This window comes from Limulus polyphemus, unplaced genomic scaffold (assembly GCF_000517525.1).
Source record: "Limulus polyphemus unplaced genomic scaffold, Limulus_polyphemus-2.1.2 Scaffold1419, whole genome shotgun sequence".
NCBI classification, from domain to species: Eukaryota; Metazoa; Arthropoda; class Merostomata; order Xiphosura; family Limulidae; genus Limulus; species Limulus polyphemus.
In genome coordinates, this window is record NW_013667029.1 from 122,354 (window position 1) to 146,485 (window position 24,132).

At 33.5% G+C, this 24,132-nt stretch overlaps 1 protein-coding gene across 1 annotated transcript in view; it reads right to left on the reverse strand.

Moving 5' to 3' along the window:
• The window catches only part of LOC106463473 (echinoderm microtubule-associated protein-like CG42247), an 89,559-nt gene extending 75,873 nt beyond the window's left edge, over positions 1-13,686 (reverse strand). The window contains exons 1-2 of the mRNA XM_022390975.1: positions 13,030-13,686; positions 921-1,119 (exon numbers count right to left, since the gene is read on the reverse strand). Coding sequence (XP_022246683.1) covers positions 921-1,119; positions 13,030-13,686 — 856 coding nt within the window. The remainder of the gene's footprint in view (positions 1-920; positions 1,120-13,029) is intronic.
• Positions 13,687-24,132: the final 10,446 nt, after the last annotated feature.

The following is a 24,132-nucleotide window of genomic DNA, read 5'->3' on the forward strand; positions in this document are numbered from 1 at the left end:
GAAATTTGCCTCTGGTATGGCATCAGTGTTTGGAACAACTTATGTCTGTAAGCAAACATTTTCAAAAATGAAGTATGTGAAGTCAGCACATCGAACGAGGTTGACTGATGAACATTTGAAAACAATTCTCTTGGTTGGAATCAGGAATTCCAAAGCAAATATTAATGATATCTCAAAAGCTAAACGCCAGTTTCACAAATCTCACTAACCTTTTTTGCTGCTTAGTTTGTGAGATTCGGATTTGTGCGCACTGGGTGTGATATAACTATCTTATTGCTAACGTCGCCTTCTTTGATAACTTTTTGGTAAATAAATATGTTTGTTGTCTTTATTTTTTGTGTATTCACTGTACTGTATTGAACAAAATGGTTATGCGGTCCGCTCTCGTCATTCTCTCAGTTATCTGGCCCGCTGTGAAAAAAGTTTGGTGACCCCTGGTATAAAGGAATGTTACGTCCATTAGAAGAAATAGAGTGTCTAGTATATAAATTAAAACCAATACAATAACTACGTAGACGGAAATTCAGCAGGTATTATCATCATGTATATATGTCTTCTGTGCGAATGAGAGCAAGATTAAAGAGTAGTCAAGAGTTTTCCATTAAAGCTATGTGGTCAAAGTCAGTTTTATGTTTGACATTTGGTGGCAGTATCATTCAAGAATCGTAAAACGGCTGTATTATGAAGAAAACCGTAAATTTGTTTGTAATATATATATATATATATTTGTTGAGTGCACTGTAACCCCTGACGGATTAATAGTAATAACAAACATTTCACCAGTTAACTCAAAATAAACTTATGTTAACATGTGGGGTGTAGCATAATAATTATATTAGAACAAAAATGATTTATTCCACTGTCTAGTTTGGATTCTAAAACTGTAGATATCAATATAAACAAAAACTTTAAAAACTCACCATCTAGATTAGGAACACTGTCATAGCGAAGTAATCGAACGCTTTTTGTCGACCGGAGTCTAGGAACAGTCTCAAGCGATTCAACTGATTTCGAGCTCTTAATGACTTTGCTAACCGGACGTATCCGTGTGTCTCCATTGTCCAAATAAAACGTTTCAATTTCTCCATAATCTTTTCTCAGCTGCGAGAAACTTCTTACCTGTTGAGAATGATCATCATTTCTGTAAACAAAAACCTGTAGATCTGTCAAAAAAATCAAACTTCTGTCAAATATAAGACCATGTATTTGACGAAAATGATTAAAACTTCTGTTAAGTAATGAAGTTGTGGACCTTTTTGATTGTTTGTTGAATTTAGTGTAAAACTTGAGGACTACTTGCGCTAGAGGGGAGGCAACTAGTCAACATCAGCCACCACCAATTCTTGGGCATCTCTAATCGAACGACGGGATTGACCGTCAAATTATAGCACGGCCACGTCTAAAAGAATGAGTATGTTCTGTGATGAGATTCGTGTTGCTAGTGGAGCACGTTAATCACCAGGCTATACCAGGTCCCATGGACATTTTGAAGACAATAAAATATTATAGAAGTAAACATGGAGACATGTTAAATTATCAAAAAGTATGTAAGAAATAAAGATGTGGACCTTTTGGACAATCAAAATGTCTTTAAGAAATAAACCTTTTGGTCTGATGAAAACGGAAAAAATGTTTCCCTATTAAAAATAAAGCAAGGTATGTATAATAAACCTGTGGAACTGCTGAAATGATCAAAATGTTTGTTTGTTAGGTTTTAGCAGAAAGCTCTACACAATAGGCTATCTACATTATATCCATCGCGGAGAATCGAGCCCTGTATTTTAGCGTCATAAGTCCGTAAACTCACTGTTGGCTCATTGGGGTCAATTTCTTTAAGAAGAAACCCTGTGCTGACATGTTGGAAAAATAAAAACTTTTTGAGCAATAAGCCTGTGGATCTCATGAAAAAAGTTTCTAACTTGTTTAACGTATCCAGTAAGAAGGACTTAAGAGTACGGAACACTATAACTAGAAGGAGAGATTTGATAGTATTGTCACTATGAAAACATACCAGTGTTTAATGAACATAGCATGCATGGGCTTTGTGTAGTCTTTCTTGGGGTATTTTAAGACCGTCAAAGTATTATCAAAGTAAATTACGGTTTACTTTTCCAAAATCTGGTCTTCATAAGTTACAGTAACCTTCATCTTCGAATTTGACAAAGAAATCATCATGGCTTACCATTATGCACAAAATGAGTGCTTATTCCAAAGTGGTGAAAAGTTTGTAATTTCTTATTATTTAGTACGTAGTACATAGTTTGTGTTTTCTGTTTAGTTAAGTTTATTCAGATGAAGATTCCACGTTCACCAAGAATGTCCAAAAATTTTCGAACATACAAGTTTCTAATCAGAACACTAATTATAGAACATCTATCTATTGTTTTGGATCATACCCCTCTGGTGTCACTGGTGCTTTCTCATGGGAAGTATTACTGTGGGTATATATGGTGGAACACACCATGAAGAAGGTGATGGACAATGACCTTTTCCATAGGTAAGTCAGGTGATACTACACTGAGGATAACTTTCCCCGTTTTTCTATTGGCATGAATAACAATGACACACGTAACATATGTGAGGGATAAAACCATATAATTTGGTTCATAATGCTGTGCTTTATGAACAAATCTCTTTCGAAACATCCATCTAAAAGTGTGGTGCACTAATCACTTTGATTGTGTTTCCTTTTGAATGACTATTACTTTCATTTTGTTTTTCTTTGTGCTCAGTCTTTTTCCTGTTTCTACATTAGTCAAAGCCAGAGAAATTCATCTTAATTCTCACACACAATGTTCTGTCTGTATCAGTCATTCTGAAAGGAAAATCAATATTTCCGGGAGTACCACAACTACATATATAAGCATGTACATGAGCGTGACCGATAAAAAATTTAGGTTAAACATTAGGCGAAAATGAATTCGAATTTTACACATCAAATAACATAAATAATTAACATTTTAGAAAAAAAATTAAGAAGTAAAAACTAGGTTTCATGTGCAATGTATAATAATAATAATATTCTATTCCTTGAAAATTAACATTAAACGTGGATGCTTTTCCCAAAGTATCCAATCTCTAGTTTCTGGCTGTTTTAATAAACAATTGTATTTTCGCGAAGTGAATAAAACTAAAGGGCAAAATCATTCATTAGTTTATTTATGAACCGAAGAATATAAGCATCTGTCTTGTCGATCATACATCGTCTCGTAGTCGTTAAACTCTACAATTCCACTAGTGAAAGAAGCTTATGTCTTGCAACACCCACACTGTTTATTAATGTACTAATATGTACAAAATTTACCTGTCACGCAAGATTGTACTTAAGAAAGCACAAACAGCACCTAAAACCTGGTGCTGTTCGTGTTCCTTATATACGGACTGGTTGTTGGTGTGAAGTAAAGCGTATGGAGGGCTGCATATAATGTGGATAACATGTAGTAAACAAGGTGTAAGCTTTGCTATCATAATTTAGAAACTATGTGGTAATGGTAGCTCAACGGAAAGCTTGATGGTTAAGAGCGCTAAATATCGCGGTTTGATCCCTGGGGTGGGCAGATTGTAGATAGCTCATTCTGCAGCTTTGCACTTAAACATAAACAGTGTCAGTACGACACAGTTAAACCAGAAACTGTAATATTGCATACTTAGCACTGCAGAGATGCTAATTTACTGACAAGAGCTGTAATAGAATTGTATCAAAGCATAATTTACTGACAAGAGCTGTAATAGAATTGTATCAAAGCATAATTTACTGACAAGAGCTGTAATAGAATTGTATCAAAGCATAATTTACTGACAAGAGCTGTAATAGAATTGTATCAAAGCATAATTTACTGACAAGAGCTGTAATAGAATTGTATCAAAGCATAATTTACTGACAAGAGCTGTAATAGAATTGTATCAAAGCATAAAGAGTTTCTGAAAAAAACATGTTACAGCAGCATAAAGTATGTTTTCAGATCGCAGAAATAACGGGATATATATTCGGAAACAATAAAATCTGACGACCTTAGAAGGTTAATTATGACAAGTTTAGCGTGCCTTCAACAGTGATTGCCTTCTTAACGTTTTAGCCGAGGATGAGCGACTCATAGAACGGCCCAGAGTCTATTTTTTGGTCAAGTACGAACTTTTAGCTCATAGCTCCGTCATATCTTGACCGATTTGAGATCTAATTACAGTTTTTGACTCAGGATGTCAAACTCTTTTGATTGATGTATTTGATCACGCCCAAGGTCTCATAGATTAATTTATTCTAATCATGCCTAAAAGAATTTCAATTTGAGGATAGGCTTGTAGAGTTCCTGATCGAATCGGGTAAAGGCGTGCCTCACGCTTGGTATCGCTGGCGCACAAAAATATAGTTAATAAAAAGTGAAGCAAAGGCCTCAAAGATTAATTTACTCTAATCCTGCTTCAAATAATTTCAAGTGCCGCGGCTATTGAGGATTCCCTCTTGTTTCTTTCTTGGTAGCTGTTTAGAGTTGATGCGACAGTTGTTCTGCTTTTAGAAAAATGTTTAATGGTGTTGGTTTTTAAACTTAAAGTAAGTAATAACTCCTTATTCCAAGTGAATATATATATCATACTGACATGTTGGGGATTCGAGCCTGATTAATAACTGTTAATGACTTAGATACTTGTCTGATACATATCTAACACCCTGAAGTTCGTAAAATATTTTCAGAAATATACATAATATGTACGCCTCAAAATTAGTTAACCCATTATGATTTTTTTCAGCTTATTTGCCATTGTAGCGTAATATTAATGTCATAAATAATTTTACTCTTTTCGTGTCCAAGCAACGGTCACTTCCGGTTTGTTGTGCATCACATAATGTTTTGTATGCATAGATTATTCCGAGATGTACATTACACCATGAGTATTTAAATAAATTATTCCTACCGATCTTGCCCCCCAGTGGCACAGCGGCATGTCTATGAACTTACAACACTAGAAACCTGGTTTCGATACCCGTGGTGGGCAGAGCACAGGTAGCCCATTGTGTAGCTTTGCGCTTAACTTCAAACAAACAAATTTCTTGAGCCAACCACAAATAGTTATACAAAATCACATTTTATTCTTTAAATCCACGTATTTCTTTACCACAATAAATGCATTTTTACTGCGAAAAGTGATCGATCTCCAGTAACTTAAATATTTATAGCACGACTTTTTTACTTTTGTTACTTCATCTAAAACCTTACTATCGTAACTCAATTGGAAATGATTAGAAAAAGCCGCGAACGAGAAAAGTTGAGTAGTGAATAATTTATTTATTTACTGATTATTAGTTGTGTTTGGTGTTTAGCTAAATGAAAAGTATACATGATTTATAAGTAAATTGATTGGGGATCTTTATTTCATACGTTTCAGCAACATTAGGTAAATCTGAAACGCTTTGATGAAGTTTTAAACGTTCAGCCTGATTTTTTATGCTGAACACTCATCTTATCTGCTTTCATCTATGCTAAATCGAATGTTCTGGGCTAAACTAACTCTTCTAATGCGCATCATCCACAAGCATTTCTTTTGTGCATGGATATATGTATATATATTTCGTACTTATTACTATTATTTTTTATTTATGGCAAAGCTACTAAGGCTATCCGCAGACATCCCTAACTTTGAACTATTGGCCAGAGGGAAGGGGATATACCACTTACCATTCATGCTGAGGGAACTGATTGTCACTTTTGAAATACAGCTTAACGTTTGTGGAATATTTTATAATATCACACGGATATGAACACTGCTTGTTATTTCCAAACTCCAGAGTGTATTATGCTGAATTGATACCAATGGAGTTGTATAGAGCATAAATTAGACATGGACGAAACAGCAGGCAGAGATTGATTGGTTTTGATTGTAAGTGCCTAAGATGGATTTTATGAATAAGTTGGCAATAAAATATGACAATGGATGGGCTAGGAAGAATGACAGGACAAAAGAGATTAGGTGAACTGGCATAGAAGCAGTTCTTGACCTGCATTGGACTTGTACGTACAAAAGATTGAGGAACAAGAGCTGGAAAGAAAGTTGGAGACCAAGAGGAATGTCAAAAAGATAAAAGAACAGCTTGAGAGAGATGAAAAGCAGAATAGAAATGCAAAGGGATCTAGAAGATCAGACACACGACAGAAGACACAGTACATATGATCACTGACCGATGATAGTCTGGAAACAATTTGTAGAATTTCCAGTGCAAAGAACAGTAACAGTTGTAGGAAGTCCATCATGTATGAGAGAAAGATTTAAAAAAAAACCAGATAAACAACAATAGCAAAAATGGCATTCAAGTTCATTGTTGGACCCCATAAACTGATGTCAAGTATAAAATGTATATACGAACTATATTCAATGTTCAGGGATACAATTTTCAGCAGCTGTACATAATTCATTTGTTATTCCGATAAACACTCATACATTTGCATGCAGTGGTGGCAAACTGTGGACACCAGAATAGCGGTCAATGGTGTTTTTCCCAGTTGCCTCAACGATTACCCTTTACCCACTAAATGGGCGTGTGGATACAACTCAATGAAATAAGTAATCGAGAGTTATCTCCAAAACATAAGAGTTGTACACCGTTCCATCACAAGAATGGGCTACATTTTATTGTTAAACTCTTTGTCCAGTCATTGCACAAAGAATCAGTATAACAGCTTGTCATTTCAAGAACATCTTACGAGGTCGTGTTCATCCTTTGATATAGTAAAGTTATTCTTTTGAAGATAATGTCTTTCAAGATGACAATGGTTTCTATCACCACTATAACTGTTGTTCCAGATTGGTTTGTCAAGCATGAAGAAGGCTTCAATCATCTGCTCGTTAGATCTTAGTCCCAGTACACCATATTAGAGCATTAGTGTCACCACAATTTCACATTTTCACTGCTTATAAGTCCGTGAGTATATTTGAGGAGATTCTTTTTGAAGAATGGTACGAATTGCTGTTGAAACATTTTCAATGCCTTGTTACTTTTATTGTTAAATTGAATTAGTGCTGTCCTGAAAACTTATGCTAGCACATCATGCTATACCTTTTGGATAGATGTTTGCATTTTGGTCTAACTCAACTATATAATAGTATTTAACTTGCCACAATTACTGCAAGTAATATAGCCTTTTACAAAGACAAATGTTTGTCGTGTTTCTCAGTTTTCACATTTAACTGGATAACTGTTTTTTTTAAAGCTTGTTTATACATCTTCAAAAATTATTGCAAAGGCATCAATAGCAAGCATTTTTAATATATACGGGTGGGTCAGGAAGCCATTAAAGCATAATTTCAAATCCCTTTATAAAAATATTTGGTGCAAAGGAAGAGATGGTTAAATTAAGAAGATTTTCTAAAATATGTTACTGTGAACAAAATGTGTCCGTTATAAACACCGACCTAAGAATTAACACATGTTTACTTTGTTGGAGAAATTCAAAGTGGTCTCTGTTTGACGATGGTGGCTTGTCTGTTAGTTTGGTTTCACGATATGCACTTCGCTATTAAAATATAGGTAAAAAACATAAATAGGAAAATCTATAAATATTCTTTTTATTATAGTGAGAGTGAATGTACAATTTTCCAAAATTCCATGTAGTAGTTTAGATGTGTTTTGATTTTTCCAGCCAATAGAAATATGATATTGTTACGTATCTGCTCGTTTGATAATTTCCTTAACTTCCGGTATAAATTCTTTCCGAGGAACTTCAGCGATACAAGTCCTTTCTTAATTAAAACTAGTTTATTCTTTCTCGATACAATTTTGGAATACACTTAATTTCCACAGTCACTTTAAACTTAACAATCTTTATAACACATGCTATAAATACACTTTACTTACGGTGCCTACTGTTCGCTTGACTCAATTATCTCTATCTTCAATCCATCTATCGCTGGTTTATATACCAAAAATGAGGGCGCCTGGCAAACACTGGGACATTCGCGAGGTTCCCCAATAAGTCATGATCCTACTAGAAACTCCAGCGCGCATGCTCCCAGCGTCGCGTGATTCCGCTGTCGTAACAATATTAATTAAAAAGCATGCTTAGAAATTTGCTGGTTGGCTGAATCAGTAGCTGCGACAATGGATCAGAGAGGGATCTCTGGCTTACGCAATTTAAGTAAATCCTAGAATGTAAGGTGAAGTTTTTGTACATTTTATCATATATATTTCCAGAAAACTGTAGATATTGTAGTAAGTGTTTCTTATTATGCTGTGCTAGTTGACCAGAAAAACAAAATCTCGGATAACTTATCACAGTACGGTTTATTGAGAATGATTGTCGTCCTACATCATCATTTTAAATAAGTGTACATGCTTCATAAAACGCAAGGAACAAGGAGTGAACAAAACAGGCATGAACAGTGAAGATGCTAGTCACGAGGAAACGAACTGTGGTATATTACACTGTACACTGGTCATTTGGTAGCACGTGGACTGTGTCTTAATCTGCGATCGACATTTTTGGAGTATAAACAAAGAAACTAGCACGTGATATACCCAAGGATATTAATTATCTTTGCAACGCAATTGTGACTGCTGAAATTGTACGAATGGTACTGCTGTTGTAAGGAAAGATTCAGTAGAATATGTCTCCCAGAGCGTAAAAAGTAAAATGTGGAATACGAACAATAGCTTCGTTCATATATTACACGTAAATATAACTACAGCTTCATTCATATATTACACGTAAATATAACTACAACTTCGTTCATATATTACACGTAAATACAACTACAAATTCGTTCATATATTACACGTAAATATAACTATGATACGATATAAAGTATATCAGTAAGGGAGGTATCTGTTGAAATAGAACCAACTCAGTGGTTGACATACATCGTTTATGAGAGTAGATATTTCTTTACGGGTTTGTAGATGATAGGAAATTACAACGTAATTAGGTAATAGAAATGTACGTTTCCTCTACGGTGTATATCTAAATATACAACTATACATGACTTGCAATTATTTGTGGGAGATAAGTGATTTACTAAAACTGATATAAAGTATTTTATAGAAAATAGTTTTGTAAATAGAATTTATTTCTGTAAAACTGGACGTAAACTTTTACAATAATTTCATACCTCTATAATCAGGACATCAGAAACTCAAAACGAGCTACTCCACCCCCACATCCCCCTCTGTTTCGGTCTAGTCCAGGATTACTTATGAAGGATTGTATTCCTCGAAACTTGTTTAATCAAAGTCGTTATTTCGAAGAAAAAGATATATCAAGCGTAAGGGAGGTTTTTTTTGTTCTTTTCATCAGAAACTGGTAAATAAGACATCATAATTAGTGTTCATTTGCTCTTCTCGTTCTCAATTTCAGGAGCTTTCTGTTTTTTTTTCTTATCTTTAACATCAGTTAAAAGCATTTCACTGTTAGATGGCAGTCAAAAATAACATACAATTTGTTTCATTATTCGCTTCACAAAATATTAGAATTTTATGTTGACGTGCACGCTTCGTGGTTCAAAGACTCCCTTATGATATTCAGAAGCCCTAATATGTCCATCACGCTCTTCCATTATCTCCAGTTATTTCTATAGTCACCTCAAGGGGGATCTAATCCCGAAAAAAAACCGCTAGAACTTGCTCTTTTAGACCTGTTCCATAGTTTGTCCCGCTAGCTTGTGAGTGAGGATATGAACACAAATTTCAAATATGGCAACTCGGAATTCCAATGGAGACCAGAAACACAAAATCTTATACCAGTTTTGAGTTCAGCGACTCTGCGTTTTAGCTTATTTTATTTTCCGAAACCAATAAGGGTAGGTGCTATGCCATACTGATAAGGAAACTCTCGGACCACTCCAAGTCTGGTTGCCAAGTTGGGTTCTCCTACCCCCAAAACCGCGGGAGAAGTTCGCAGAGAAACTAACTCATAAACACAACGTGAATTAATATAGGATGTTCACACAATGTGAATTACTATAGGATGATTTCAGCCTTATAGACTCTTCTGCAGATTTAGGGAACTGATGAAAAACAGTATAATATTCTATTTATAATGCTTACATTAGTAAACAATAAGTCAGTCAGTGTAATTTTATCCGCTATATTCTAAGCTCAGTTCAGATTTAGAACACGTTTCCCTGTTACACTTTACTTTTAATTTGGATTATAATAGTACAAAACAGATTAAATAATTTAGATTTTACTTATAATACTATTAATTCTTCAAATTTTCATCTACTGATCTAGGATGAGCGTCGGGTCTTTCTTTCTAATGGTATTGCATATTCAAAAACAATATATCATTTATATTAAATCTCAAATGTAAATGGACAATATATAACTCAACGAATTATTCTGTGCTTTTTAATTTGAGCAGAAAGTAGCCCTTAGGCATGATTCATACATTATTTCTTAATATAACCATAAATTATCGAATTCCATTTTTTTTTTCAAATAACGAACATGTTTCAAACAAACATGATATATATTGATAACAACTTATCCTATGAATTATGAGTAACTCTTTGAAAAAGGTTACAAACTGAATCATGATTTGCTTTCAAGCCAACCTATGATTGAGAAATAATGGAAATTTCGTACAGTTTCCTTCCTCCTATACGTTTGTGATACTCGTTGCCTAGCAACATGGATGAAGTAGTAAAAATAAACAAAATTCTTAGGTTGATGTTGATGATTTATCATCTTTCAGCTTCTTCGAAAGCTTATTTAAACGGCGTTTCAAAAAACAAACAAACAACATAATCATATTAAAAGTATAAACAAAATAAAATAATTCAAATGAGCAGATATTTCATGAAGTTGACAGCAAACACATTTTTTAAAGTAGACATCGCATATTAATATGTACAAGTTAATATATGTCTATATATCTTACACACAATAAGATTGGCAACCAGACTTGGCGTCTCCTATATACTTTAGTTTCGTAAGAAAGATGAAATTTCTTTTGTATTCTTTAAAATTACTCCACAACCTTTTATCTACAAAACAAACAAAAATAATTCAATGATTTTATTTAATGTTTTTTAAATAATTTTACAAGTGAAATAACTTCTATAAATAAGCTTGAACGAATTATTTTGGACTTCCTTTAAATAAAATACGTACTGAATATAAAATACTTTCATTAAAACGTTACGATGTACGACACTAGTATAAAAAATGTAAACAAAATAAATAGAAAATATGTATGTTACAACATTTATAAAACTTCCGAATAAAAAACGAAAAACGAGATGTTTCTGAAACAAAGATATCGAATCTTTATTGGGCGCTTTAATAACTTTCTAATTGCTCCTTAATTGTACTGTTGTTTAAGATATTTTTATTCAACACAGCTGTAGTTTAATGAAACGATTATTCTTTATTACCAATTGTTATTCGGAATTCATGTTTAGTTCGTCTTATTTAAGAATAATATTTAAATAGAGTTAACATTACTGAAAAAAAAACAGAAATGGGATTATCTCATAAAAGTCATATTTCGACCGACGAAGATTTGGTTTCCATGGAGTACATTTGACGTTTATAGTAAACATTGAGAGCCAATCTCCGTTGTACACCAGAGAGATTTAGCAAATGACCTGTAACGATCGTAGCTATGTAGAAATAGATGTTTATATACATATTGAATATTGACGTCAGTATTACTCACCCTAGTGTCGGGCAACGATTTAGTCACATTCAAAATACATAAAAGTCTTTCCCCAGCTGTTTACTAATACCATTTTTTTTTCATTTTACTGTTTATATATACATATATATATATCAGAAGCCAGAGTGAAAACAGAATTTTATTGACTTTTAGGCCTGCTAATCCTATTGCACTTAACACAAGTAAACACCGTTACGTGTCTGTCTGGTAATATAATATAGATAAAAATATCAGAAATGATCATAGTGCTCTAGTTATAGACAAAACGCTCCTTGTATGTACAATATATAGCATAACCTTGTGTTATTAAGTAGGTAATAACAAGTAACTTTTGTGTCGTATTTAATAAACATTTAATGAATTTTTAATAGCCAAAACATATAATGATCGGTTCTTAAATGACACTTTTGAAATAAAAACAAAACAAAAACAGTGTGGTTACGTTAAAAGTATTTGCTTCTTTCTCATGAATTAATTTTACTTGCACTCTGAACTGAAAGATTAGAGGAGTAATGCTAATTATCTAAAAGCTGTGGTACAACATTTTCATGTGTTGTTGTTTCATATACATTGCAAGTTTTATCGACATTTAGTTGATTTCAAATTTTATCCTAACAATTTAAAGGAATTGATGGTGTATTCTAAGATATATTCAACATAAGGAAAACAAACTTATTATGAGTTGTACTCAATGTCGCGGTGTATTTCTTTAGTTTTGAGTCCGGCTGGAATCTGTGCGACACTACAGAATATTCTCTTGGATTTTAAATTGTGGGTGCATTATAAGTGTGACAGTCAATAAGTTAGCATAGACTGCAGCTGATATGGTGCTGCTGACTAGATTTCTAGGATCTGGTCAATGTATTAAAATTAGAAACGGCGGCGAATAGTTATAATGTCATAACTACAAAACACAAATACCACTATATATGTATAAAACAGAAATAAAAACCTAAACATTCTTACGACTTGTCCACATAATGTAAAAATTCGCTATATATATGTATAAAACAGAAATAAAACCTAAACATTTTTACGACTTGTCCACATAATGTAAACATTCGCTATATATGTGTAAAACAGAAATAAAACCTAAACATTCTTACCTCTTGTCCCCATAATGTAAACATTCGCTATATATGTATAAAACAGAAATAAAACCTAAACATTCATACGTCTTGTCCCCATAATGTAAAAATTCGCTATATATATGTATAAAATAGAAATAAAACCTAAACATTCTTACGTCTTGTCCCCATAATGTAAACATTCGCTATATATGTATAAAACAGAAATAAAACCTAAACATTCTTACGTCTTGTCCCCATAATGTAAACATTCGCTATATATGTATAAAATAGAAATAAAACCTAAACATTCTTACCTCTTGTCCCCATAATGTAAACATTCGTTTCGCATGTTTCATTTTGATGGCCTGACCTAAATCTACAAGTACTTCTTCAAATGGTTGGGGCGTCCTCATGTTGAGAAGGACACGGTTATGAATGTTTTGATCTTTCCTGTTAACTACCGTGATTACCCTTCCTTCTCGTGACCCAGGGAGAGAAGCAGGCAAGGACTGACTGCCTGACGAAACCTCTGAGCTTTTCTTTTTTTGTTGATCAACAGGTCGGAGAAGACGCAGGTCATCTTCCCTGAGAGGAACAGCATTGGGACGGTAGGCAGTATGTGCAGTCCTCATTCTTGCAGCCTGACCGTAGGCCAGCTCCTGAAAGTTCCTGGAGCCAGACACAACGTAAGACTGTCCATCTTGTAATTCCTCCAGGTCATATACTCGCTTTCCATTAAGTGTAAAAATGAAACGGGCACCGTGGGGGATCTTAGTCCGCTGGGTAAGGAAATCGCACAAGTTCTCCAAGCTTTTGAAGTCCTTACCAGGTGTTATGGAAACTTTTGTGCCCGAATGGAAAGGATCACCATTCTTGTAGAAGGTAATCATACGAGCCTTGCGAACCCTAGAAGACATCCCTCGGTATCTGTCGCCGTCCATCCCACCTATATTAGGAAGGCCGCCGACCATGGTTCGTGCTGTTCGCTCTACTAACTTGTAACGTGATGGGGAACCCTGCAGTACACGGGTTTCCATAGTGACCGTATTTGTGGGGCCACGCATTACCAAATAATCAATGATTCAAATCTACCAACAGATGTGGCCCCAAGAAGGTATATTATGCACAAAATGAACATATTTATCTCGCGAACCCAAGAGAGGTCGAACTGATCGTTTGAAGGTAACTGCTTATGACGCACTACTTAAACTCCGCCTTCAATATACCAATAAAAATCTCCACTATTATTGCAAAAGAATATTTCTTCAGGCCACTGGGTTGTTAAAGATATCATATAGCTTGCTTTGATTTATCGGTTAGATAAAAGTAATAATACAGAAAACAAGAGAGAAAACAACAAGCGTGTTTAGGCGAATAATCTGCTGAGGAATATATTAATTGTATAAATAATTATTGAGAGTGACTACTTTTTCGCACATCAACAAGGCTACATCTTAAGAATATTAATAGTTTACTTAACAAATTTATATTAGAAAAGTTCTCGGAAATGTGGTTTTGATGTGAAAGGACAAATCTAGCACCTACAAACTACACTAACAGTAACTGTACGATCCTTGATAGCAATAAAGTAATTAATATGATTTGGAATATTTTGAAGTTTGATTTATTACTTTAAAGGCTCAGTGAATCCTTAATCATCTGAAGTTTGGCTGTGGGTAAGAGGCAGAACAGTGAGAACTGCCGAAATTACTCGAAACTTTACTTAGCTGACTGACTGGAAACTCTTTCTCTTTAATAACAACCAAAACTGTATTAGTAAAATTACAAAATACTTGGTTTGGTTCAGATGTGAAATATGTTAAACGTTATTACTAACTTTCTTCGCCATCAAATCATGTAAATTAGCTTTAGTCATGTTAAATTTAAAGTAGGTTTAGTATCCTAACATGAAAACATTCTATTCTCTCTCTCTCTCTACTTCTATGTATAAACAAACTGATTGCATATATTACAGCAATTATATAAATAAAGTGAAAGCTTTTAAACAAATGATCTGTGCTGAGTAATTAAATATTGTGGTCGTCTCAAGCTACTAATCTTTATGAAAAACATCTTGTTCCAGAAATAGTTCACCAGTTATATATTTAACACACACACACACATATATATATATATGTGTGTATTGATAGGCGAGCAAAGGTGTGCTGTTACAGTGTTTTCCGAACCTGTTGTTTCTACGAAACCCGTCTCGCCTTAGAAATATTGTAAATTTTATATACTTTATAGATACATATCTAATAGATAATGCTGGTATATTTCTTGTCTTCATATCTATAGGGACTAACGAAACAACATGATTGACATTTGTCCAGAATTGTAAATTTATGGTGTTTTAAGATTTGGTCCCTCTTTGAAAAATATCTTGCCCTAGAAATATTGCAACTTTTGTGTACTGTACGGACACATATTTAATACATAAAGCTTATATGTTTTTGGGCAACCCGCTATTCACGTTGATATGGAATAATGAAATAACGTGATTGACTGCTGTGCAGATTGGGACAGGTGTGGATCTTTAAAAGCTCATTTTCATCATCAAGAACGTCTTGTCTCAAAAATATGCGAACGTTTTGGACAAATAAGTAGTCATTCAAAGTGCAATCTCAATCCCAAACCTTTGCACGTCAAAATATTCTATAGAAATTTATTCAGAAGTGCAGATGTTTCAATACTATTTATTTTAAATGATCACTCTAACGAAAAGATAAGAATCTCTCTATTTTTGTATATTTCATGTAAAACTTATGTATAGCTTTAAATATGAGATCCTAATTTCCCTCTTGGTGGATACTTTGCACTTGCGAAACATTCATTGTCATTATCATATTTTGCAGGATAGCGGCAGTATACTATTTCTGTAGATGTGTTAATTATTAAATAAATTAAGCATATCTGAAAACAAAAGTTTGTCTTTTTATAATACGTTGATTGAATTCACCAATGAGTTGTAAGAGAAACAACAGTGCTCTGAACAGTATATAATTTTTTCTTGTAGTAACTGCTGATATTCATAAACAATTTATAGACTTACTTGTCCAGTGATATATGGTTATTTACAGGAAATTAAAATAATATATAGATGTAAGGAGCGGTTTGCCTCAGAAATATAACATCATATTTTACTACATATGTATTTCTAAAGAGTATGGAAGTCACAGTATTTTGGGGGCAAGGCATTTTTCGTGAAAAGAACAAGTTTCTAAGACGTCACACCTTCACCATTCTGCATGGATGTAAGTCACGTAATTTCATTTATTATACAGACGTGAAGAATGGGTTGCCCAGAATTATATCAGCTTGAACTATAGAATATGTGTTCATACAGCATAAAAATGTTACAATACTGAGTGGGTAAGGTGATATTCATAGAAAGAACAGTGAAACGTTCCCAGATTGCCCACATCTCCTCGGATTATCTTACAGGGACCGTAAAAACAGAAGGAATCGACAAATACCTTATTACCGAACATTGTTGTATTATATCTGCATAATACTGAGTCTAAATCAAAAGAAAAGAACCAGACTCATAATGTAAAGAGTCATAATCTTTATAAAACAAAACAAATAAAAAACTTCACAATTGGTTGTAATCGGTTCTCTTACCAGTGTCCTCCTATTTCTATGATGCTGAAGTATCATGGATGTATTAACACGATCTATACTTTTAAAGAATGTCAATGAATCTCAACCAAATTTGGACGTGCGTACAAATGCTCATGATAAGGTACACTACAATGAAGATTTTTAAGAACAAAGACACTTCATATGCTAACGAAACAAAGGAGACTTTACATTACATACATACTTCTCTCTCCTCGGGTACACACATGATCAACTTGACCCAGTGCCACCCCGAATAATGCAACGGTGCGCCTCTAGAATAGTGCACTGCTTCTATTCATAGCATGGTTCTACTATAATGATCTCTTCCAAAAGAAAAGCACACAATGACTATGACGACTCAGACAATCCCGCGAGTAACTAACACAAGTATTTAATAGTTCCCTTGACTTATGTTGCTGGAAATGTTTTAAAAGTGTCTACCAGTTAAGAGGGGGTGGAAGTAGAAAATACATGATGTGCCCTCATATTACATGTTTGCTCTTTCTTTTATTTCCAGGCTGTCCCTCACTTTAAAACTTAAATTCAATTAAAATCTAACTTGCACATCTGTCAAGAATTTAAGATAAATTTTGTCACTCCTGTAAAAGCATTTGTCCAACAGTATGAATGAATCACACAGGAAAAGAAACTTTGCCAAAACAAAACTAATCCAGAAGAAAAGCAAATTATACATATTATAAGAAAACCATTTAACAAAGACAACATATCAAAACAAATCTTTTAACAACAAAACATGAATCACTCATACAATAGAAAATAAAAGTATTTTAATAATTATTAGAACGTAACATATAATGAAAATACCACTTAACAGCAAAATATGAACAACATGCAAAAATGAAAATCCTTGATATCAATGAAGTTATGTAAGTAAACACGTTAAAATAAAATCCTTTGCATTGACTAACATAAAAACTGGATGAAAGTAAGTCCTTTAAAAATGAATGAAGATGACAAGCAATACCATTTAACAAAGATCAAACATCAAAATGCCCATTAATGCACTGCAGTCTTTTTACATAAATCAAAAGCAAAACTGTCAAAATACAAAATCTTTTACAATGATGCATACATAGCACAAAGACTCTTTAACAAATATAAACCATGAAATAAACACTAAAGTAATTCAAACATTTCAATACAGGTACAGCAGAATCCAAACATAGCTAAGGAACACCCTTTGGCACTCAATTACAAGTCTCACAAAATGGAAAAACATAACGAAAATAAAAGGTACTCACATATATATATATGCAAGAAAACTAATAAAAGAAGCATATAGGGACTGACTATAAATCAACCAAATTAAACTTATTAATTTGATTTACACTACTTATGTAATTTATGAGGAGAAGAAGAATGGTCTACATATGGGAGTTTCTACTACATCAGGTTTTCCAACATATTTGGTGTGCTGTGGTGGTCCAATAAAGTGACTTCTGATTTCTTTCTAGCTCATCTTTGAGCCGACACACTCCTCCTCCAATTGTGAAAGAGCATCTCTATATTTTAGAAGATTATACTGGTTATAGAGTTGTCAGTAATACACATTTGTCCAACTGGCTGCCTGCGTTTTACAATGGTACATCAGAACCAGAATCTTCTGCAATGTTACTTCAAGCATTTGGTCAGAGTGTAAAAGACATATCTAGATTCTCCTGCAGCAGGGTTTTTGTTCACGAGAGCGTCTCCTGTTGCTGTCCTGCCATCGAGTTGGAGACACTCTTGTTTATGGCAGTAGTCACCTCCACTATCACGGTGGTAATAGGCTGGACTGCCTTTGATATCCTGCTTGTAAACAAGGTGGAGAGACTTTCTCGGTGTATGGAGGATTATGAGTTCCAAGAATATTCTTTCATAGTTGGAGAAGTAGTGATTGGCCCAGAGGAGGAGGAATAAGAAATGGCTCTTAGGTTTCGCCACGCTGCAGCCTTGTAGAGGAAACTTGTAGGTTGGTCTGTTGTTTTTTAGAGTTGATTGGGTCATGGGATTAGTATTGGACATTTGTCTCACAGGATGAACCAAGATGAGACTGATTATTAGCTGCCCTAATGCAGTGGTTGTCTCCAATTCCATTAGTATCTCCTTCTGCAACCTGATGGCAGGAGGTGCTCTTTGAGTCTTGGTCAATGATTGCATCAACTTCAGAGTGATCTGAATCAGAATATTCATATCTCATGTGCCATTTAGCAACACATCTGCTTCCATAAACTCTGGCTAACTGAAAGGCAAGCCAGCCTACGGGTCTTATGTACCAAAGTATAGATGGGTACACCTCTGAAATCACCAAACAAGTAGCTCACAACATTTTCACTCTCCATTGTTGATTATAACATGTCAGGAGTTAATGGAAAACAAACACTATGATTTGTATCTGAATAGTTAAAAAACAATATAGTACGAATGGCTAAGAATTTTATCTGAAATATAAAGACACTAGATTGAAAGTTAAAGTCATATTAACTCTCATTGGTCAGAAAAGTTGGTCAAAACTGTAGGTTAAAATTGTAGTAACCCAGACTGTAAATACAGGTACCTACACAAATAACTTAAACTAGGCTAGCCGCCATGTAGACACTAACCTCAATTCTTCAACCATGGAATTCGTTCACCCTAACATCTTTTTCCATTTTTGACTTTTTCAGATAAAAGTCAGCCTAGTCAAATACAACATGATTTCTACTTTTTGTCTCTCGTACACAGCCTCACTACATTCTCGTGTATTTTAATTGTGACTTGTACTGAAATACTAAGAAAACATTAAGAAAACTGGATTCCTTCATGAATATTTCATTCTGCATGACTGAAAACAAATACTCGTAACCAACTAAAACACTAGGACACCAAGTTTACCTTTGGTCTCAAACCTGAAATTGTTTATGAATTTCCTTTCATGCATATAATTTAATTTATTCACATATAAATCTGTTTGCTGTACTAGAAAAACAAGAGATCAAAGTGGCAGATAATAGCGTGAGCTTAACTGTCACTCTTGGAAAGTCACTACTTGCTTAAGGCTTCAGTGTTAAAACTGAAATTTTCTCTATGCCATGTTAATAGACTCGCCATATCTTCACAATTCTTAACAGGCCAAAAACTGCAGTTGGAGAAAGATAATTTCGAATTTACTAAGTGTATCTGCAAGAAATATGGCAAGTTTTGAGTAGACTGTACAAGTCTGGAGTACACAAAAAATTAGATGTTTTACAAAAATATTTGTATTGAAGTTATGTTTGTGATTTAATAATGTCAGTCTAATTCAGACATTGACAAGTCGGAGTGCAAGATTATGGTCATGTGAAGAATAAAAATAGTTCTGCTCTTTTTAAAGTTTGCAAATTGTATTTGCATACCCTCTAGAATCTACAAAATGCATATCTATAGTTAATTTCAGTATGCCTATATACTGTATCTGGTATTTTCTCTCCTCTACCATGAGCTGTCACTAAATCAGTAATGTAGGGTAAAATGAAGAGTTGATAACTCTAACATTAAACATTAACATTAATATCAAGTTGAATGGCAATGTGTAAAACGTCGTGACATGTGAATATTGACCCCAACCCATGCATATTTACAACATTCCTAAATTTATGTTTCCATTCTTCATTTTTCCTCATGGCAAGGGTACTCACGCCAGTTGGAGATCTCCTAAATACTCTTTTGATAGTTTGATCGTTTGGCTAAACAACTTAACTTATATTGACTATCAAGTGTATGCTTACAAAGTCTATGAATCTTGATTTAGCTGACTGAGATGCACTTGTCATATATCATAAAGTATAGCTACAAGTGGGTGGGTGTTACAGTATTCATGAAAATATGTCGAACTTCACTGATGAATCTCTCGTAGACTGTCTGAAACAGACTGGAAGTCAGAAGTTGATAAAATGCATCAAAGATTGTGAGAGCATTGTGTTCGATTACCTCGATCCATTTGATAATAAGGGTAAATCTATATAAATATAATAGTACTGTTTGTTGTCTATTGTATGCTGATGTAACTACTTCGCGGGTTGTGAATGGATCTTCACCAAAATTGGTGTGGAGGCTCACTAGGTTCATGCGAGGGTAAATACAAATTTTTAGTTTTGCATTTTGCGTTTTGCGGCTTGTATGGGCGGTTTTACATGTTTGCGTTTTTTACCAATACCTCACCTCTTGTTAATGGATATTCACCAAATTTGGTATGGAAGTTCATTGGGTCCATGGGGAGATACATACAAATTTACAGTTTCACATTTTGTGTTTTGTAGTTTTATGGGCGTTTTTTTTACAATTACATATAAGGGAAGCAACTTTTCATGTCCTCAGATAACCTTTTATTAATCATGAATTTACATAACTTCTCTTCAGGGGACGGGTACTCCACCTAGTTTATAAATACATCATTATCATAAAGAAAGGCTTCATGTTTTATCAGTAGAGGCACATTTCAAAACATAATATTTACAGGGTGCTTCAAACCCACATTATAGTGCTTACATGATTCACTTTTCTTGCAAAATAAAATGACTTCCTCTCTCTCTTTCAACACTGTGGTATTAGTGATATGAATAAAATGCACATTAATGTATTGGGTACTTCGAGAATCAACGAACACTACCAATAACAGATCATGATTATAGTAGCTTCATTTAGATATTGCTGATTAAAATTACAGAGAGCGTATTGATCTCCTGTAATAGTTTTTGAAATAACTTGTATTTTGTCCGAATGTTTAAACTTTTCTGAATAAAACTCAATGTGTCTTGGGTGAAAGGTACTCATTTAGGACGTGTAATGTTTAATATATAATAATATGAAATAATTAAGGAGGTTTCATTATAATTACTCTGCCTTTCTCTGACTGTTTATATTGAATCAAAGGAGGATGGACTATCTGTGCATGATACAGCTGTAAAAAAAGACCAGGTACAGCATTAACACTGATTTCTCTATTATTATGGCTTGAACTAAACAGATCAACTATTATGTTAGCTTTGAAACTATATATTACGGCTATGCGTGGCTAAAGAAACACAAAGTGTATAGCATCTGTCATATTCTGAGCTATATATATATATGACGATATCGTGTGTTGACGTTCACAATGTACTACCTTTATATAAGACATTTGTAAATACTAACCTCAAGCAATTTCGCCGCCTGTTAAATATCGTGGTATTATTTATTTTTAAATTCATGTACCTTTGTTTTTATAAGTAGTGTATATTTAATTCTAAAGTTTGTTTTTGTCGTAATTATCATCTTTAAAATGATGTATTTTACTAATTCCTATATATACATATATAGATGCGTGTGTGTGTTTTAATTTTAGCCTACTTCTACTGGAAAGAACAGCAGTGTTAATTATTTTAAACGGCATTGTGCATATATATAATATAATAATATATATATAAAGCTATCTACGCCACGAAGAGTGAAAATCTATCTTTTTTAGGACTGTGCCCGGGCGTTTAATAAATCTTGTTTATTGTGCAACTATTTAACGTTGTACTGCTTTTATTTTTAATACTAAAACCCGTGTTGCTGATAATTAGAACTGTGAGAAAAAGATCAAAATCAGTAGTCAAGCTGAGCACCTAAAGCAGGACCATCAACAGCCAGGTTTGTGAACCATTACATGACGTGAAGAAGTACAGAACCATCTCCTGACTATCCTATTGGGAATTACGAATACACAATATCAGTATACAAGAATATCTTGAATTCTCACATTCATCAGTTTAAGGCTTTTTGGAAAAGAAAAATTACACTTCACTAAGGAAGCCTTTTCTCCATCCATATGTGTTTTTGTACGAAGTGTTCTCATATTCACCAGTTTAAGGCTTTTTGGAAAAGAAAAATTATACTTCACTAAGGAAGCCGTTTCTCCATCCATATGTGTTTTTGAACGAAGTATTCTCATATTCACCAGATCAAGGCTTTTTGGAAAAGAAAAATTATACTTCACTAAGGAAGCCGTTTCTCCATCCATATGTGTTTTTGTACGAAGTATTCTCATATTCACCAGATTAAGACTTTTTTGTAAAAGAAAAATTATACTTCACTAAGGAAGCCGTTTCTCCATCCATATGTGTTTTTGTACGAAGAATAACTGAGAAAGATTTTCTTCTGTACGGGAGGAATTGTGTCATTTGTGTTATGTGTGCATTCTATCTCTCCTATTTAAGTATTGGTTTTATTATCATGATATTGATATGATAGTGAAATATATTTTCATTATTTTATCAAAATCAGAGTTGTATGAGTTATGTACTCAGATTTACAACGTTGACGCTTATTTAAATACTTTTTGTTGATACAGGCAGGTAAGAAAATGGATGATAATTTATTTAAAGTTCACTTAAAAAGCTGCAGTCTGCATTGACTCAAATGAATACAATTATTGTTCAATCTGTGTTTCATCAAAAACTACCTTAATAAATGTATCAAGAATCGAGGACACTTTCTTGAAAAATATAGATATGCGACTTTATACAGTATTTGTCAAATATTATGTGTAAGTTCGATGACGAGGAACCCACTTTGAGACTAATAATGGCTGGAGACGGCTTAAATGGGTAATGAAGAAAAACTTTAATATAAGTTTAACATGACAGCAAATGTACAACGTTTCGACAAGGTTTTGTCATCATCATGTGTAAGTGTTCTACATTTGAAGGTTTCAAGCTTAAACTAAATGTGCAAATAGTTGTTGTTATTAATAAAATGTTTTAACAAGTGATTTCATTGTTACTGTTGTTATTATTTCTTATATCAAGCCATTTAAGCTCATTAACGTTCTTTAAGTTCGTTACCTAAGTATGTATCTTGAGCTCGTGTTAAGGGAAAGGAATAACATCGTGAAGATTTTAAGAATTCAAATCATTGTATCATTGGCTACGATTAAAAAACAAGACGGAGTATTTGATATAGTCAGCAACTGCCCAGATTTTGATTTAAATCTGCTGATAAGATATATAATCCATTCGAATGTTGTCACTGTCTTGAAGAGTCATGGAACATAGATAAAGAGAAAATGCTATAGGATTCATATGAATAACATAGGTAGACATATGGAAGTTATGGGATCTAATACGTGAGTTAAGCCTAACTGTCGTCTCATAGGTCACCGTAAGGAAACAAGCTAGTAATATTTCCAACTTGTCAATGTGGTATCTTATGATTTATAGTAGAAACTATCTCAAGGTTTAAAAACAGAAATGAATATTTTCATATACAAAACAATCATAAACATTCCAAAGTTAGACATTATTCCCGTTTTTTAAAGAATTAAAAATGAGAAATAGATATTTTCATATGTAAACCTGTTATACCTATTGTTGATATTCTGAGTAATGGAACAATGACACGAAACGCTAAATCTCGATGACGTTTTTGCAAAATAATTTTTTCATTGTATCCTTATTTCAAATTGTATGAAGAGCTATCAGTCTCAAGTAACGTATTTATTTTTCTTTATATGCTTTACGGTTTTACTTTTGTTAATTAAATAAAATAGCAAAAACGGAAAATAAATAAAGGTAAGAAACAGAAATACACACACACATACAATATTAAACAACATTAGAACCTACTTCTTTCATTCAGTATAAATCATATAAAATTTAATATTTCCAAGAATACAATGATAAAGTACTTACTTCTACAAACAACCAACATATTTTTGTTTTTTACTCATTTGTAGCTACGAGCAAAATTAGTGCATAGAGTTTTGCAGAAATTGATTTAGAGATTAACTACTAAATACAAAAAATAACTGGGCA